This window comes from Fonsecaea pedrosoi, assembly GCF_000835455.1.
Source record: "Fonsecaea pedrosoi CBS 271.37 unplaced genomic scaffold supercont1.5, whole genome shotgun sequence".
Lineage (NCBI taxonomy): Eukaryota > Fungi > Ascomycota > Eurotiomycetes > Chaetothyriales > Herpotrichiellaceae > Fonsecaea > Fonsecaea pedrosoi.
In genome coordinates, this window is record NW_013550611.1 from 3,457,498 (window position 1) to 3,475,073 (window position 17,576).

Genomic DNA, 17,576 nt, shown 5'->3' on the forward strand with positions numbered 1-17,576 from the left:
TAGAGTGAGTGACTGGCTGACCCAAACCCTTCCCTGAACAGGCTGAGGCTGGCCCGTCATGTTCATCACCTACAATGACCTGGACGACATGCGCGATGCCCGCAAACGCTCGCAGATCAACGCTTTCGTCAATCGCGGTCGCAGAGTCAACAGGGCCAAACCCTCGACGCCTCGATCATCACACCCGCCGACAGCAGCACAATGGCACGCGCGCCATCCTATTCGAACTTCTACGCCCGTCACGGTCGACTCGGAATTGTTGGCCCAGGCCGAGAATATCGGGGATGGTCGAGATGGTCAAGAAGTTACCGACGACATCATCTACGCGTTACTGAGAAGGCGACGTCTTCCCAAGTTGTCCGTTCAATATGCCTTGGGTGGCCATCGCAGGGATCCATTTGCGTCCTTTCCCATACCTCAGTCCGGACAGATCGAATGGGCGGCCGATTTCTGTGAGTGCAACGCGGTCTGAAACATCTCTTGGTTAGAGATCAGAGCTGACGAGTCTCCAATCAGTCCTCCAAGACTACGCCGCCATGAATGCATCGCTATACGCCGATGACTCGGGCAAAAACTGGCTGACCGGCACGCTCTTCCCCCTGGCGCTGCAATCCGACATGCTCTTCGAGGCACTCATCCTTTCCATGGCGCGATATACCAACCCTGCCGGTCCCAACGCCCTCGTGCCAGGTGGTGTGCACTTTGCACATCTCCGTTCCAGCGTGCTGGGGAAACTCCATCGGACGCTTTCCCAGTCCAAAGAGATCTCGACCTCGGACACCACCATCCACACCGTGATATGTTTGATAGCTGCCGATGTCTGTTTGACCCTTTGTCCTTGCTCGGGAGAGACTGATACTGACTCCTCGGTAGTTCTTCGCCGGTCACGACGACCACGCATCAACCCACCTCAAAGGCCTCCACACGCTGGTTTCGCTCCGTGGTGGACTGGAGCATGGCAACTTTGACCGCCAGACGAAATACAACCTGGCAGGGTATGTTCTATGCCGCTCCTCTCGCCCTGTCTTTGAAGATGCTAATCGCAAAACTCCCTCTAGCACCGAAGCATTGTATTCATTTGCGCTGCAACGTATGCAGGCGGCGTCGGCCGAGGCCGTCAAGCCCGAATCCGAACTGACCTACCCCAAGCACCCGTTCTCGCCCGAACTGTGCACAGAGATCGCGACCCTGCCCCACGGACTCAGCGACATTGCCCTCGAGGGGAGGATTTCCACGCAGATCATCGAACTGCTGTGCCGGCTCGCCCACATGGCCCAGGAGACCCCTCTAACCAGACGCGCCACGACGGAGGAAATCTACCACGTGTCGGTCGACCTCATGACGCTGATCACGCGGACGACCGTCTCGCCGCTGGAACGGAGCATCTGCGTCTTCTGCTGGCTGTTCGTGCTGCGGGAGCAGCCGGACCGCAACGAGAGCCAGAAACTCTACGGCCAGTTCCTGGTCAACCTACGGCGGCGGATCAAGAAGACGGCCGAGTCGTTCATGGCGCTCGACGGCGCGAAGCCCGACTACGCCATGTGGGGGGTCGCCATCCTGGTCGTCGAGAAGAGCACCGAGCGCATCGGCCTGACCGCCGACGAACAGGCCGAGGTTTTTGAGGAGCTCCTCCGCCGACATCCCCCGGCCAGGCGCTGGAAGGACACGGTCAAGAGCCTCAAGAGGTTCTTCTTCCTCGACGCGTGGATCGACGAATACCGTGCCTGGTGGGACAAGGAGATTGAGAGGCATCGAAGACGACCGAGAGAGGAAGGACAGAGCTGACACGTTGTTCTCCCTACTGGAGCTAGTATACTCGGGCTAGATTGAGAGTGTCTGATTCGGTGTATGTCCCTTTTTCACCCACTGAATCTCGAACTCATGCTGGACACATGTCGCAACATCATGCAATATATGCACCCCTAGGTCGCCAATTCTCACATGCGGCCATCACGGCTCCATCACGACAATACCGCCACTCCTGCCCTGCTTCTCAGCCGCATCGAACGCCTGCTCCCACTCCTCCAACCTGAACTTGGCCACGACTCTTGCGCCTAGTGGATTGACACTGTCTGCGTCTCTGTGCAGCTTGACCACTCCAGATTCGACCAGGGCAATGAGCCGCTTGACGTCCGTGGGCTCGTACATCCACTTTCCCCGGACGGTGATGTCGTTGCGCATCAACACGCCGTGCGGCAGGACGACGTCATGGTTGCCACCACCCATGAGACACATCCTGCCGCCGTGCCTGAGGGCGAAGACCCCGGCCTTGAGGTGTTTCGAGTCGGCGGCCGCGGGCGGGGAGATGTCGAAGAAGACGTCGACGACGCCGCCCAGGGCCTGGAGGGCCTTCAAGTCGACCTCCCAGTCTCCCGTCAGCGGGACGGTCTCGACCCGCGCGCGCTTTTCCGGCGCGACGGCGCTTTTCAGGTCCGCGAGGATCTCCTCGTTGCGCCCCATGCAGATGACCCGGCCGGCGCCCAGCTCCAGACACAGGTGCGCCGCGGCGGAGCCGAAGCCGCCCGTCGCGGGGCTGACGACCACGGTCTCGCCGGGCTTGAGGTCCACGCACAGCGGGCCCAGCCCGCCGTACGCGACCAGCATCTTGGGGATGAACATGAGGTTGCCGAGCTGGTAGCCGAGTTTCCGCAGGAGCTTGTCCTCGTCGAGCGCGAAGCAGTTCTCGAGCGGCCACCGCACGTACTCGGCGTAGGTGCCGTCGCGCCAGGCGTCGCGGAACAACTTGGCCGCGGCGCTGCTGTTGCCGTGGGCGATGGCGCTGAGAAACGTGGCGCCCGCGGCGCGGTCGACGTCGTCGCGGCCCCGGATCGTAACGTCCAGGAAACACAGGTCCCCGACGTGCAGGGTCGTCGCGTCGGGACCCAGCGCCACCACCCGCGCCAGCGCCGTCTGTCCCAGCGTCAGCGGCGTCGGGTATGGGTACCGTCGCACCCCGTTGTAGATGTCCTTGGTGTAGCTGATGACCGAGGCCTGGAGCACGCGCAGCACCGCCGACCCCGGCGTCACTTGCGGGGTGGGGATGTGTTGCACGGTGGGGGGTTCGGCGTAGATTTCCTGGCGCAGGGCGCGGTGGGTCGGTGGGATGGACATTGTGGTGGATACTGTCTGTGTGTATAATGCGTGTATGGGTGGGTGTATATACCGAGTAGGGAATGAAGAGAGATATAGACAGTCTCGTTGCACTATCTCTCTTGTTTTCTTTGCAGCCCACTCAAAAGGGGATTTCCTGAGAAGAATTGGGGATTCAATGTGTGTGTGTGTGTTAGATGTATTGTTGAGAGAGCGAGGCTAGGAGGAGAGAGGGAGGAGGAGAGAGACAGAGAATGAGAGAGGGGAGTAAGAGGGAGTTCTTATACCTTTTCTTGAATGTATTGTACCTATGTATGTGCATCATCTTGTCCGCATCGTCATCACACACCCTCTCTCCGTGTGTGTGTCACTCTCTTTTCTCCTCCTCCCTCCCCTCCTCACTCTGTCTTCCTCCCCTGTTCTGGGAATCAATCAAGATGGGGGTTGCTGAATGAATTCCCCCGAACCCGACTCCGTCCCTAACTCCCTCATTGCGTCCCTCCGTCAGTATGTGTAGATTGAGTGACTGAATATGCACGACCGTCTTAACTCCGCCGAACCCCGAAATCAAGAAACCGGGCGATCACAAGAAGGGTGGGGGTAAAAAAAAACCAAAACGAGAAACTCTCCCACGGATGACTGTTGTGCTGGTCGCCAACTAACAATGTTAACGAGGTCAAAATAATCACAATGTCGATATAGAGGGGGGATCTATACCCTTTCCGATGGATGGGGTTTAGCGCTGGCGTGGGTGCCAAGAGGCGGTCACTAAAAGGCTCTAAGTAAAAGCTTACTGTACGGGCCACGGCACGTGCATGGCCAACCACGAATAGGGTAAGGGAGGGTGGAGTAAACCATTACCTCTTACTACTCGCAAGTACGAGGCACTAGGTAACCACGTAGCCTACGAGTAAGGTTATTAGGCTTACTTACATACCACCTATTCTTACCTACCAGCCTACGTGCCTATCTAGCCACCCTCCTGGTTACTCCCCATGAGACAGCGTCCTTGCAAGACAGCTTGTAACTAATACCTACCTTTCCTCTTCCTCGGTACTCCGCATGCTCCCTGGAACATGCGAGTTCTAAAACCCCTCACTAAGCGTTCCCTGAGCGCTCAGTGAGCAAACGCACCAGGGGCTTGGTCTGGCCCCTTGCGATCGGCTGGACATCTGTTTCAGACCGGCGACCCGGGTAGGTCACCATGGAAGGAAAACTGGACCGGACACAACCAGCAAGGACGGTTAGGTGAGGAGCCAGTTCGGGTACCGAAGGGACCTGGACCACGGGCCAAGGCTGAAGCATGAGGCTGAGACCATTAAGTGAGATACTCGTCTGGGACATAGGACAATGGGACGGGTTGCACCAATGAACCATATCCTGCCTGTTTGTCTGTATAACCACGCTCATTACACCAAGCACTGTTAGGAGTCCTTCGCAGTCAATAAACATTATTGCTCACACAAGATAGTGTTACCAAACCGTCTTTCTGCCAGGGACGAAGGGCGAAAATGAGGTGAAGATACAGTTGAATGGTTCTGACACTGTGTAAGGACCATCCAAAGCCATGAGCGTTACTGAACACGAGACGAAAAACGAAGAGCTTCCTTCAGAGAGACGGTCTCTCGAGAGGTTCTTATCCTTGCAGGGCCGTGGGTCCTTCGAGGGCGCTTGGAACGTCTCCTGAGACATCGAAATGTTCATGAAAGACTTTCGAAGGGGTCGGAGTGTTGCAGCCTTGCGCCCAACCTTGCGCACCAGTTCTCTCGTCCGGGCTTTGGTCGGTAACACCTTCACAGCTTTGTTCAGTACCAGCCTAGCCCGACCTCAAATAGAAGCAAGCGTTGCCCTCGTGCCCAGCGTACCGCCCCGGGTTCGTGACACCTCTCTCGCCGACGAAGATGATCTTCGCCGTATCCAGAGGATAACACCTTATACCAAGACAAGATTCATTTCCAACTCTGCGAACAAGACAGTCAGCAAATGTATTTTCTCTACGGCTATTCGTACATTACCAGAAACTTCCCGATCCGGGAATACCTCTGTTTTAAATCCAACATCTATTGAATCTGCGATATAATGCCATCTGTCCTGGTGCCCAGTTGAGATTCTATAGCCCAAGCCCTCTTGATGCCCAGTCGTGATATCCAAGACTCGGGTCCGTGTGACCGGCTGAGGTCCGTTTCCGTCCTGTGGAAGTCGGATTTCGATCCAACTGTGATTGTCAAACCAGGTTCTGTCTGGGTCCATGGGTTCCATGAGTGGCAGGGGTGGGTCTCGGCGCTTGTAGAAGGGATTGTTGACGATCAATTCGGCGGGGTGGCCAAAGAGAGGACCGGCCTTGATGTAACCGAAATTTTGCGTATAGATCCATTCTGTAGGGATGAACTATATGGCGTTCTTTAGCCAATGAGCCTGAGAAGTGACAAAACCTTGGCTACATGGCCAGTGTTAAGGGAGGGAGAATCAGGAAGAGCCCCAGGAAATACCTACCATAGCGTGATCTCGTCGATCTAGTCGACCCAATGCCCGGCAGCAAACCATGACAAGCGCCGCAAGGTCATGGCAGTTACAAGTGCGAACCTTTCTATTGAAAAATGAATAAAACTTGAAACCGTAACCGTAAAATCGATCCGAGGAGCCGAATTCCCACAAGTTTCCTGTGTTGTCCCTGAAAAGGGCTTGCAAATAATTTGACTTGCCACCTTTGATATCGTATTGGATTACACGGTGCTGTTCGTCACCCTCTCTTGCATGCCCAAATGCCCACATAGTAGAAGCAATGTGTTCGGCGTAGAAAGCGACATGGTTTTGGACTGCATTGACTCTGTCAAAATCCAGAATTACGAGACGTATTAGTTCGGTGACATGCCTGCCACCAAAATAATCAGCCGCAGGACCTGGGAAAAAGTAGGCCTCAATTCGAGTTTGTGTGTCCGATATCACCGAGTCCACTAACTGCTCGTCGTTGGTCAAAAGTAAGAGAGTCCAGCTCCAGAGACCAACGCACTTGAATGGTGCGTTATTTTGTTGACTGTCTGGTGATCTGGTGAAGTCTGTCGCTCGTACAACTTGGCCAGAAAAGATTACTCTTGGACGGCTTTCTATCTGAAAATTGCCCAAGTTGCCCCGTACTGCATATTTTGATGCTCCCCGGGATCTCAATGGAAATTTTCCGCGCAGTGTAAAAGGAACGTATGGGCTATATCCGAAAGCCACAGGAATGGTAGGATTGAAGATGTTTGTTTCACCAAGGGGCTCAGGGGGTAAATTGTCGTCGATACTTTGGATTTCTTGGCGATTATCCGACCCAACCGCTGGAACTTCAATAGATTCTACAACGAACGCGGCCGCCATCATTGATGACCGCACCAAGACGTTAGTGGCAGAAAGCTCCGAGCTGAGTTGGAAGTTGGAAAAGAAAGATAAGGGTGAACAGGAGAGTGAACGAGGTGAATTGATATAAACTGGCCGTTACTCAAGCCATGCCAAAAGAACATGCATCTCGCCTGAACGAGAAGACCTGACCTGGTGTTGGCCTCCATCCTCACGCGTACAACACTTGGCGGTAACATCAGAAGGAGAATGGGCAGAGAAGGGATAGCTTAAAAGCGCGTTGGGCATCTTTGCAGATAAAACAAGCCAGTATTGCTGCCTACAAGTACCTCGTACTTCACATGGATTCGTTCACTTTGGTGGGATTGGGTGAGGTCATCTGTTTGCATTCGAGCAATCGGTCCAATTGGGGGCGATTACTCAGCGCCTCAACTCCCGTAGCGATCCGATGGGCACGGTTCACAGGTGGCTGAAAGCTGATTGGTGACATGGTTCAGCACTGAAGTGGGGGTGCTAGAACGAACACAACTGAAGCACGTGATCGACAAGGGATATCGCTGATCGCCTGAATGCGCCACCGCAGGTTGGGGTTTTTAGGCACTTCACTACCAATTCTCCGCAAGTCTCCACTCAATATTCCCCTTCAACTTCCATCCAACCTGGGTTCGTGCCATCAATATGTTTACTGTTTAGGTGCTACTCTGTAAATTACTTCTTTGCATATTTACCTTCCCTTGGTACTTGCTCCGAGGGTGCACTATGACTTCGAGGCTGTTTAACCCGGGGTTTCCCTATGGGCTCTGGGATGAAGTTAACACAAAATTCAAAGATTCTGCAGCTTCAAATCCACCATTATCACCACAAAGCACGAATGCCCCATTGGATCAATCAACGCTCGAAGCATTGTTGGCGCACATACCTCAGGGCGAAGTCGAGATATCTACACTTGATACGAATGTCACTTGCGCATGGTGTAACGTTCTCTACAGCGTTGACATTTCTACAACTGGCGGCACAAAAACGAGGCTACTCGTCGAATTCACTCGGTGTCGCAATGCTTCTCTTGCCGAAGACTACATGAAACATTATTTGGCCTTGTTTGAAAGGAGATTGTCCGACGGAATATGGCCTGCTGGCATTGGGACTCATTCATTGCGAACCGACACAAGTGTATTCTGGATACGCGATACAATATTCGCAAAGGTGTTTGTAGATGACTTTTCTAGTACGTGTGCTCCCGAGCAGTCATTTCCCCTTGCAACTCTTAGGGCATTAAACATACCAAACGAAATACCCAAGGGACATGCTAACATTATTAATTTAGCTGATATGCCCTCCGACCGCCTCAAACATCTAATCCATAATGTCGCCAGAAAAATCGATGAGCACCTTGAAAAATACTCTGTCAGTGAGGAAAATCAAACCATACCTCATGCAACCCTTCAGACAGCGAGAAATATGCTTGTCGAAGTAGGGCAGACCTTCAAAGTTCATATCATGGATGCCGGAGATCTCCACAAGGTCAAGCCATCTCTGATAGAACACACGGACCTGGTCACACAGGTTGGCAGTGGCTCTGCTTCGGGAGAGTACACATTCTTCGCCTTGAAATATGGAAAAACAGAAATCACACTGCCTATAGCTCATGCAAAAACGTTGGCAATGAAACTTTTGAAGTTGACAATAGACATCTGCAAAGGCCCAGAGAAGGTGGCCGAGGATGATTTGAACAAAGCACGACAGCGCGAAGAGATTTCTGAATCAGAGCATGAGCTACTACACTCAGTTCTGTTTGACGAACAAAACCGGACAGAGCCAATTCCAGGAGACTTGGTTGTCAAAATTACAAACGTCCTCTGTGCGCAAGTGATGATCTGTCTCCTCAACAGACAGGGACTGGAGATCCAAATTCCGGAAGATGCCATTATCGCAATTGCAAGAAGATTCGACCACCGAGTAATGGCCTCTTTACTGGAAAAACGTGGGCTAACAGAACCGCTCACTAGAGATGTGATCGAAGCGGCAGCAGAGAATTCAGATGGGGACAAGATAATACAGGTCTTCCTTCGAGAGGGATTGGACATTCCGTTCACAGAAAAAGCGATGATTCAGATTGCAGAACGATGCAGTCGAGTTCTAATGATCGATTTACTTCACAGATACGGATCAGAAATCCGCATTCCAGAAGAAGCCATTATCGCAATTGCAAGAAGATTCGACCACCAAGTAATGGCCTCTTTACTGGAAAAAGGAGGACTACAAGAACCGATTACCAAGAAGACAATCGAAGCGGTGACAGAGAACTCAGATGGTGGCAAGATAATAAGGGCCTTCTTTCGGGAAGGATTGGACATATCATTCACAGAATATGCGATTGTTCAGATTGCAGAACGATTCGATCGAGATCTAATGATCGATTTACTTCACAGATACGGATCAAAAATCCAAATTCCGGCCGAGGCCGTTGTCGCAATTGCAGGAAGATTCGACTACCAAGTGATGGGCTCTTTACTGGAAAAAGGGAGACTGGAAGAGCTACCTACCGGAGATGTGATCAAAGCAGCGGTGGAGAATCCAGACGGTGAAAAAGTGCTACAGACTATATTAACCCAAGAAGAATTGCAAATTTCAATTCCCGAGACAGCAATGGCCGACATTGCAAGAAAATTCGGCCATCAGACGTTTGAGCTTGCTCTCAAGAAGCAAGGATCCAAAGTGCGGATTACCAGAGAAATAATGGACGCAGCAAGGCACAATTACGACAATACCAACGGAATAATGAAGCTTCTCCTTGCACAGTCAGGAGTGAGAGACCTGATTGAAGGAGAAGAACTTGTTTCGTTCGCAAGATATTTCGATGAAGAGTTGATGGATCTTTTGCTGACTTCGTTAGCACCAGAGGTTCAGGTTGACCCGGGGGTACCACAGAGAATGGTCAAAGCAATCGAGGTAAACAGTAAGATTGAGGGTCTTGATAAAAAGAAAGCCCTTGGAGAGAGGATAATGTCGACCTTCGTTGAAAGAACTACAGTAGTGGTGTGACCCAGGCACCAGGTCCAACCCATGTGGTTCACGGCTGCTGAACACATTCGGGCAAGTCAGTCCGATTCAGGGACTCTGGCAACACGTAACTTCCGGATCGGACTATGGGACCATGGGACAATGGGACCTGTTGTACCTAGGTAGGGAGGGGGGTCACAGCTGCAAGTGAATGTTGCCTCGAAAAGGGCAAGTCCTTACTCCGTACTTACTCGCACCAGTAACATCCAATCCCAGGTACTCGGTAGTATTATTACTCGTAGGTGCTAACCTCTCTCATTAGCTCTCATTAGGGAGGATTTGAAAGGCTGAAGACCGATCCATGGATGATGGAGGATCGAGGATGGATATTAGATGGCGAGATGGATATTGGACACATCGAATCCCCTAACTCCAGCCAATCACCCACTTACAAGGTCTGGGAAAAGTAAAAGTAAAAGTACAAGTATATGATGACAAGATGGCTACCTACGAGTAGGTATCTCTCAGAGGTAAATGGCGGCACGGGATCGGGCCATCTATTTGACCCTGCCGACTAGGAATGCCCTGGTCATCAGGTCATCAGGTCACCCATGGATGGCCTTCTGGACAAAAGAAGCACAGCAGCTCCTTTGTAGCCCCTCGATCGATACATGGCCTCACTCGAGCTACCCACTCGTAGCTGACGAGCCAAATCCTCCCGCCTGCGCCATTGACCACCCCAGACCGACGCCGGACCCCATTGTATCTTCCAACGCTTCCAACGCTTCAAACTGAATATATTCCTGGTACCTCTCAGCGACGCTCAAAGGAGCACAACAATCTCCATTCAGCGGCTCAACTTCAGACGCCCGTGGAGATCCTCCTCCTCCTCGCCCTCGTCTGAATGGCATCCTTCTCACTCCCCACAACATCCTCCACTTGCGCCGTCAACCCCAACACCTTTGCAGACAAAGATTTCGACCCAGTAGGCAGGGGAATGTTTGTCGTCTTCTTTGGTGCCGGCGTCCCATTCACACTCCCACCATTCAATTTCCTGAGTCGGCGCACCTTTTTGACCCCTCTATTCTGTTGGCGCAGAAGCGAACGCAGCTGCTCGACTCCCTCCTTGCCTCCTGCTCCTCCCTCCGCCTCCGAATTGCTGTCCACCTCTGAGTTGCTGTCCGCTTTGCAACCCTCGTCCTCTCTCACTTCTCCCATCACTGTTTCGTCAACAGTGCTCTCCTCGACTTCTCCGTGAAAGGTCGCAAGCTTCTCGGCCCAAGCCACCTCTTTTCTCTTGCTACTCTTCTTCGTCGGCCTAGTCTCTGGATTTGGCTGTTCTGCCCCGGCCTCTTCCGAGAACTGCCTAGCCTTCTGCTCAGCATCCATCTGCAGCAACCTGACCTTTGCCGAGACTGCCCCGTTCTTGTTACTCTTAGTGTTTGTACGGGTGGTCACCGCAAGCGATTCAGCTTCGTTGCGGGCGGCGATAAATTCGGTACCATTGAGCCGCTTGAGGGAGATAGTGTTCGGAAGGCTTGTGGCAGGTTTTTGCAGTCTTGGAAGTCGGGTGAAGAGTCGAGAGCTTCGTCGAGGAGAGACATTGACTTCTGGTTCTGGAGCTGTGGCAACAATCGTTGGTGTTTCTTCACTGTCGGTAGCTTCCGGGGGAGTACTGGTCACATCTTCAATGTGAGAAGAACTTGATTTTTTCATAGATGGGTCCGCCGATTCCTCCAGCTGCGTTGTTGTATTTTCCTCGGATGCCTGTTCTTTAGCTGCCTTCCGTGCGCGAGCTCGAGATAGGAAATCATGCAGGTAGGCTGTATCGTCGTGATCGGGAGGGCTAGCTACGGATTCAATCGGGCCAAAAATGCTCGAGACAGTGAAAGAAAAGTGTGCGTCTTGATGTCCATTTCCACATGAGGCAAGGTCCTCGTCGAGCGCCGGCATAGATGCATTTGACGAGGATGGCATGATTGCAGGCGGAGGTGAAGAGGTGGAAGAAGTGTTCATCAACTCAGTGATGGGTGACAGAGGTTGAGGCAAGTCCGCTGCCTGGATAGGAGCTGTGACACTGTCTAAGACATGCAAAGGTTTCGTTGTAATATTACTGTTTGCAACCTCGATCCGGTCCTCTGCTCCATCGTGATTTCCGAGGACAGGTGAAGCCGTTCTGTGTTCCGAGATCCCGCAGTCCTCGTCGTCCTCGATGCCGTCGTCAGCCTCACTAGAAGTGTTTTGATCTTCCCGATCCATTGCAAACACCCCACATCCCAAGACCTTCCGTTTCGGACTGGGTGTCGTCATTCCATCCTCGTCCCATTTAGAGGCGATGTAGTCGGCATTCTCTTGATCCTCCTCTCCACCGAGATGGGCAATTCTCAATCTCTTGACCGGCCGTGTGGCCAGTCGCCTGTTCTCCTTCCTCCAATTCTCCCCAACGTTCGCCCCGATGGCACCCAATGGGACGCGTTTCCATATCTTCTGTGCGTCGTTTCGCGCCACAAACGGTGTCGCTGGCCGCCTCTCCCACGCTCTAGGTAGGGATTTGACTCGCCGAGGGGTAAACGTGTAAGGGCGTGAAGGGCTGGAGGTGTTTTCCTTGTCCGGTTCCTGCGTCGGCGTGGAGTTGGCGAAGTAGGGCGAACGACGAGGTGACGTCTGCTGGGGCGAGCGTAAGCAAGTCGTTGATGCGCTCTCGCTGAGAGCATAAGTTCGCCGTGGCGAAGGAGTGTCAAGCGCTACCGCTGCGGCCATATCAATATTTTCCGTGCGTTTGTTGATTCGAATTGAGTGCGGCGCCAGAACTTTAGCCAGTCAATAAGCGATCTGGATGCTGGGGCGATATATAATGAAAGCAATACGCGGATCTGAGTCTATAGATGAGAATCACTAGCTGACAATAGCGACGACCACGACTTCTGGCGCGCGCGCCGTGCTGAAGCGTGACTTGATTGCAATAATGGCGCATCAAATGGCCATCTGCGCGACGGGCCAATGTTTATAGTGACAAAAAGGGCCTAGTCTGTCTCGGCATACTTGGCTTAAACGAGCACTCAACATCAAATACCTCATCAACTCATCCTCCAACTCCTGGTAGAGCACAAAATTCAACACGAACAAACACTTCAAGAGCAATTAATCATGTGTTTTCTGCGCGTGGGCAGCTCGCGTTAGGCCGTTTGCCATGACTAAGTCTATGCTTTCATCAAATCATTTACACGAACGTAACCCTCGGACCTTGACCTGACCCTCCCGTTTTTGAAACCTCCCCTCCCAATCTTCTGTTATTATCACCAAAGTGAACAGCCATAACTGTCCAACTTTCAGAGCCTGTAAGCATAGGCAACGTCCCCGACCCAACCTCCACAAAGTGTCAATCGCTATGCAAAACATGCTCGTGCTGGTGTACAAGGAGGTTTTGTGTATACATGACTCATTCGATCTCCCATTCCAAGGTTTCCGTGATATCCCAGGACGCCAATGACATAAAAAGGAAATGTCGTGCCAGTATGCGTGTTGTGGGTCTTGTGCCACGCAGAACAACGATGCTAAAGACAGTCAAGAAAGGAAATGTTTCGAAAGATTAGTCGCGCTCATTTAGTGCTGTTGATAGTACATATGGGGGATGAACTCGGCTGATTCAATCATGGGTCCACGTGGGTAGGCGGTAGGTGGTGCACTTTGCGGCGCCATGGTGACTGGGCTGTCATTGACAAAATTGGCATATTCCCAGGTAGGCATGCGTGAGGCTGGAGCAGTCATCGGATGGGCAGGCATGCTCATCATAGCTTGGGTGACGGGAACTCCGTTGTGATAGATGTACTGGCCATTGACGTCGTAGGCAGGGACGTACTCAGGTACCTGCAACTGCAGCTCGGGTGGTCCAGTCACAACTGGTCCAGGGACGCGCATCTGGACAGCTTGGGGGAGATATCCCATCTCGGCATTCATCTGATACCCGGCATGGGCCATGTATTCTGGATGGGGCGAAGATGGATATTGATATTCGGTCAAACCCTCTCCGCCGTACATAGACGAAGCAGGTGTGAGGAGTGGTGCCGCAGTGGAAGAATAGCTGGCAGAGTACTTGGAAATGATCTTCTTCAATGCGGTGGCCAGAATCTTCCACGGAAACACCTTGACATCTTTCTCGATGTTGCGTGGCTTTGGGTGAGGGAAGCCCATGATAACCTTGAAGAATTCCTCGCTGTCCTGTCGAGCCTTGGAAACAGTCAAAGGGCGGAAGCCTTCGAGGTTGCGACGAATTCGGTTCTTCTCCTCAACAGTGAAACGAACCCCGACCAGGGCTTCGAGAAGATAAATGGTGTCAACCGAGGTGACATAGAACTCGTTCTTCTCTTTCCACCAGATACAGCTGATGCAAATGCTGCTGGCCTGGCGATCCTGGGGAGTGACTGGTTTGAAGCTCGCCGTAATAGTGCTGCCAGACTGTTCTCGTTCGAACACGACGAGACGCCGACGAGCGTCCTTCTCTTCTGCAGTCCAGTCTTCTTTCATACTGTCCAAGTCTCCTTTCAGCTTGAGATTAGCCTTGAGGTTGGACAACGTATATGGATTGAAGGTCTGCGTTTGTCCAATAGCTATCGTGGAGCAAGAAGCTGTTGGTGAGGGCTGCATGGTCGAGGTCCGCACCAGCTTGGGCACTGACGACTTCAAAGGAGAACTTGTGGTTGGACGGGGAATGGGAGTCATGGGCGCAGCAGGGCTCTGCTCACTCTTGACAGTGGTGAAGGATGGACTGAAAGCAGGCGTGTTTGGAGAAGGAGCAGCCAACGACACCTGAGATGCAGTTGAAGTTGAATAGTGATGACCAGAGGGTCTGGGAGACGCGCCATGGCTAACGCAGCTAGGAATGCCGGCGCTGCCAGTAGGGGTCGGCACGAATGGAGAATAAGGGGATGTTTGACCGCTAATGTCGTAGTAGTCACCGTTGGGGTCCTGGACGTGAACTTGGGCAAGGACTGCTCTCTTCTGGGCTGGTAGATCGTACTCGTCCTCAGTCGAAGCCTTGCGTTTGCGGGGGAGAGTTTGAATACTCTGAGATGAGGGGATGCGCTGGTGATGCGCATTGGCCACTCTCACGTCCCCATCTTTCACATCTCTAGACTCCGCACAAGGGCCATTGCCAGGAAAGCTCTTCTCGGAGATATAGTCGTTTCCAGCTATGTACTGGAAGTCGGCTTCCTGTGGGTTTCCAGGTTGGAGAAGAGGGTGATGATCATACGGAGTGGGAGGAAAACTACCGTAGAACACCTGATTGTCGATGGCAGGAGGTTCAAACTCTATGACATGAGTCAGTGACAGATACTTCCACATCAACGAAGGGATGACCTACTTATGAGCCCTGCTTGACCCGGTCCATCATAGCCAGACATGGAGAAGAGCTGACCAGGTTTGGCCTCGAGGCCGTCCTGGAACTGACTTGCAAAATGCTCTCCAGCAAAGACTGCAGGATCGTATGAATCGTCGACTATGAATGGAGTGCGGAAGTCGGGGAACGACTGAGAAACGTGTCAGTATTTGAATCAGTCTGGGAGGAGTGACACGACACTATGATGGTAGAGGCCAAGACAAGGGCAGGGGGGAACGCAAGATTGGACTCACCTGAAAGTGGTTGAAAGTTATGGACGCCAGCTTGACGGTATTTTGGTAAATTTCTTGGGACAAAAAAATCACTAAGCGAGCGACTGTGTGCTAAACGAGTGTGGTGGGAGGCTAAATGGCGCCTCGAATCAAAGCGAGTGACTGTTGCAAAATGCTATCGAGATTCGAATGTCTGGGATGTCAATATCGACTTTCGCCAGGGGTGCATTCGAAGACGGGGCGAAGAATTTCAAAGGCTGACTGAGGACTCCTGAAGAGCAGGAGTTGGCGGCTGGCTGAGAGCACCAATTGAGACGAGATGCGATTTAGACCGACGTCGCCAGTTTGAGCGATGTGTGATGAAGCCGAGAACTCGTCGATCCCGAAGAGGTTTGGGAGTCGGGAAGGTGAGGCAGATTTAATCTTGAGAACAAAGAATTCCAACCGGGTGGAACGAACTATCAACACTGATCAGCCAAACTATCGCCAGGCCAGATGGAAATCCAGGTTACCAGGATCTTCCTGTGTAAGGGATGCTCACCTCTGTCAAGATAGATCGAGAAGAGATTGTGGCAAATATCTGTAACAGGTTCCGAGAGCGGGTCGATTTGGGAAGTAAATCCCTCTTCTACCACTGGCAGGAAACCAACTGTTATCGAGGGCGTCAGTGAGACATTCAAGAATTCATCGAGGGGAAAATGAAAGATAATTTCAATGCCCAGGCAAGGACATGATGTGCAAGCAAGGAGTTGTCTGGGTCTGTCTTTTTCGACGTACCCAGAGGACTCCAAGGGTGGCAACTGATACACTTACCCAGGAGGCCGATTTTCCGACTTGAACCAGAGGTCAGGAACCCAAAGGCGATCCAAACCCTTGTACCCTTTTCGGACGGGTCTATCCGTCGAGTTTTGCCAGGTAAGTCGTCACCAAACGGGTGGTTGCGCAGCGAAAGAGTTGTGAGATGTGAAGTTGCCCACGAGTTTCCAGCCTTTATTTCGTGCAAATGGAAACACAGAGGAACCACGAATGTTCCAACTATCACTCGTACACCGGACAGGAGTCGAGTAAATATCAATAGCTCTCTTTTTCCACAATCAAATGTGGTTTCTAGGCTGTGAAATTGAGAGGTGGTGGATTGGAAGGATTCTGGGATCGGCTGATTTTGAGGGGGGGGCTTTTCAGCGAACCAATTCGAAAAGCGAAGGACTTGAGCGATTGATGTCCAACGAGGGGATATTCGAAGTCGTGAAAAGCGAGTGTGTTATTGTCTTCAAAGTCGAAGTAAACGAAAGTATGGTCTGCGAACAGAACCAGAAAACTTGGGTTGAGCGAAGGTGGTGAGGGATGAAAGGATGATGAAGCAAGTGGAGCGGAAATGGAAGAAGAGGAGCCGAGGGCCAGGAGGGGGGAATCAAAAGGCTATATCGGCCTCGACTCAGCAGAGAGAACAAGCCCTAACAGGTAGAGGCTGTGAAAAGCCGCGAAAGGCGAGGATGGCAAAAAGACGGATCAATCAGGTCACGCAGAAGTGCTCGGCGAGGGAACGGGGGAGACGTTTGTGTGCGGCGAGCGTGAGGCAGGTTCGGTGGCAGTGAGCGACTAGTGGGCTGATGGAGAAGCGCAAGAGGTCAGTGTGGAAAAGACTTGCTGCAGGGAGTGTGTGGTGGAGGTGGGCGGAGGGGCTTACCGGGGTGTCAGTGATGGGCAGGTTAGCAAGGTGGATATGGAGCCCAGGGCTTGCCAGGTGAGGATAGATGGAGCATTGGAGGATGGACACGACGGCACGGCTTTTTGTCGACCTTGCTGCTACTCGCCCTTTTTTTTTTGCGAGGGATGCGAGGGGGGATGAAGGGAAAGGGAAAGGGAAAAACGAAAAGACAGGATTAGCACCAAAAGCGGAGACCAGCCGGAAGAGCGACTGGTGAGTGGCTGACACGACCCAAGGTTTCGATCACGGATCGAAGAACAAGCTGGTGGCAGCAAGTCAAAGACGGAACACACCCATCAAGTCGCTTTTCCCTCGTACAAGAGCCAGTTGAAGCGTGGAGTGATGTGCTCAGTAGCCGTCTTATTCATCCTTTTTTTTTTTCTCTCACCCACGAAGTCTCATGCCCTTGATCTCAACACGACTTTTCTCCGACAAAAGGGAGGGTTGAGGAGGCCGTCACGTTGTCGTCACCAGCGCTATCGGCTTCACGGCCACGGGTGCGGCCATGGTCATTGACTTTCAGCTCAGACAGCACTTGTACATACTTTGTACAAATATACCACTAGATACTCCCTTACCGCTAACCCTCTATTTGCTGTCATTTTACCAGACCCAGATTTGTCCAACGAAATAAGAGAAGAATGGGGAAAGCAGAGGCGGGCACTGCGGGCTAGAGTGGTTGGTCGGATGGTTGCGATGTGCAGATGCGCGGCAGGCAAGGAGTAGCCTGTGTGAGCTGTGTGTGGCCGGCAGCTGGCGGCATTGTAGTAGTGGACATTGGCCTCTTGCAGGTTTTTTCGTTTCTTTTTCGTGTATTGATACGTGTGCGTGT

At 52.3% G+C, this 17,576-nt stretch overlaps 5 protein-coding genes across 5 annotated transcripts; 2 read left to right on the plus strand and 3 right to left on the minus strand.

The window, feature by feature from the left end:
* Positions 1 to 58: 58 nt before the first annotated feature.
* Positions 59 to 1,785, plus strand: Z517_08730 (uncharacterized protein; the record flags this gene model as incomplete). The annotated part of the gene is made up of 4 exons (XM_013427245.1): positions 59 to 452; positions 517 to 818; positions 874 to 995; positions 1,059 to 1,785. The coding sequence occupies 4 exons, from the start codon at positions 59 to 61 to the stop codon at positions 1,783 to 1,785; spliced, it is 1,545 nt and encodes a 514-aa protein (XP_013282699.1).
* Positions 1,786 to 1,950: 165 nt separating this feature from the next.
* Z517_08731 (uncharacterized protein) lies at positions 1,951 to 3,111 on the minus strand (the record flags this gene model as incomplete). Its single annotated transcript, XM_013427246.1, has 1 exon — positions 1,951 to 3,111. The coding sequence occupies one exon, from the start codon at positions 3,109 to 3,111 to the stop codon at positions 1,951 to 1,953; it is 1,161 nt and encodes a 386-aa protein (XP_013282700.1).
* A 4,074-nt stretch (positions 3,112 to 7,185) lies between these two features.
* Positions 7,186 to 9,468, plus strand: Z517_08732 (uncharacterized protein; the record flags this gene model as incomplete). Its single annotated transcript, XM_013427247.1, has 2 exons — positions 7,186 to 7,651; positions 7,751 to 9,468. 2 exons carry the CDS (start codon positions 7,186 to 7,188, stop codon positions 9,466 to 9,468), a joined length of 2,184 nt encoding a protein of 727 aa, XP_013282701.1.
* An 819-nt stretch (positions 9,469 to 10,287) lies between these two features.
* Z517_08733 (uncharacterized protein) lies at positions 10,288 to 12,186 on the minus strand (the record flags this gene model as incomplete). Its single annotated transcript, XM_013427248.1, has 1 exon — positions 10,288 to 12,186. The coding sequence occupies one exon, from the start codon at positions 12,184 to 12,186 to the stop codon at positions 10,288 to 10,290; it is 1,899 nt and encodes a 632-aa protein (XP_013282702.1).
* Positions 12,187 to 13,029: 843 nt separating this feature from the next.
* Z517_08734 (uncharacterized protein) lies at positions 13,030 to 14,828 on the minus strand (the record flags this gene model as incomplete). The annotated part of the gene is made up of 2 exons (XM_013427249.1): positions 13,030 to 14,735; positions 14,789 to 14,828. The coding sequence occupies 2 exons, from the start codon at positions 14,826 to 14,828 to the stop codon at positions 13,030 to 13,032; spliced, it is 1,746 nt and encodes a 581-aa protein (XP_013282703.1).
* Between the last annotated feature and the right edge of the window lie 2,748 nt (positions 14,829 to 17,576).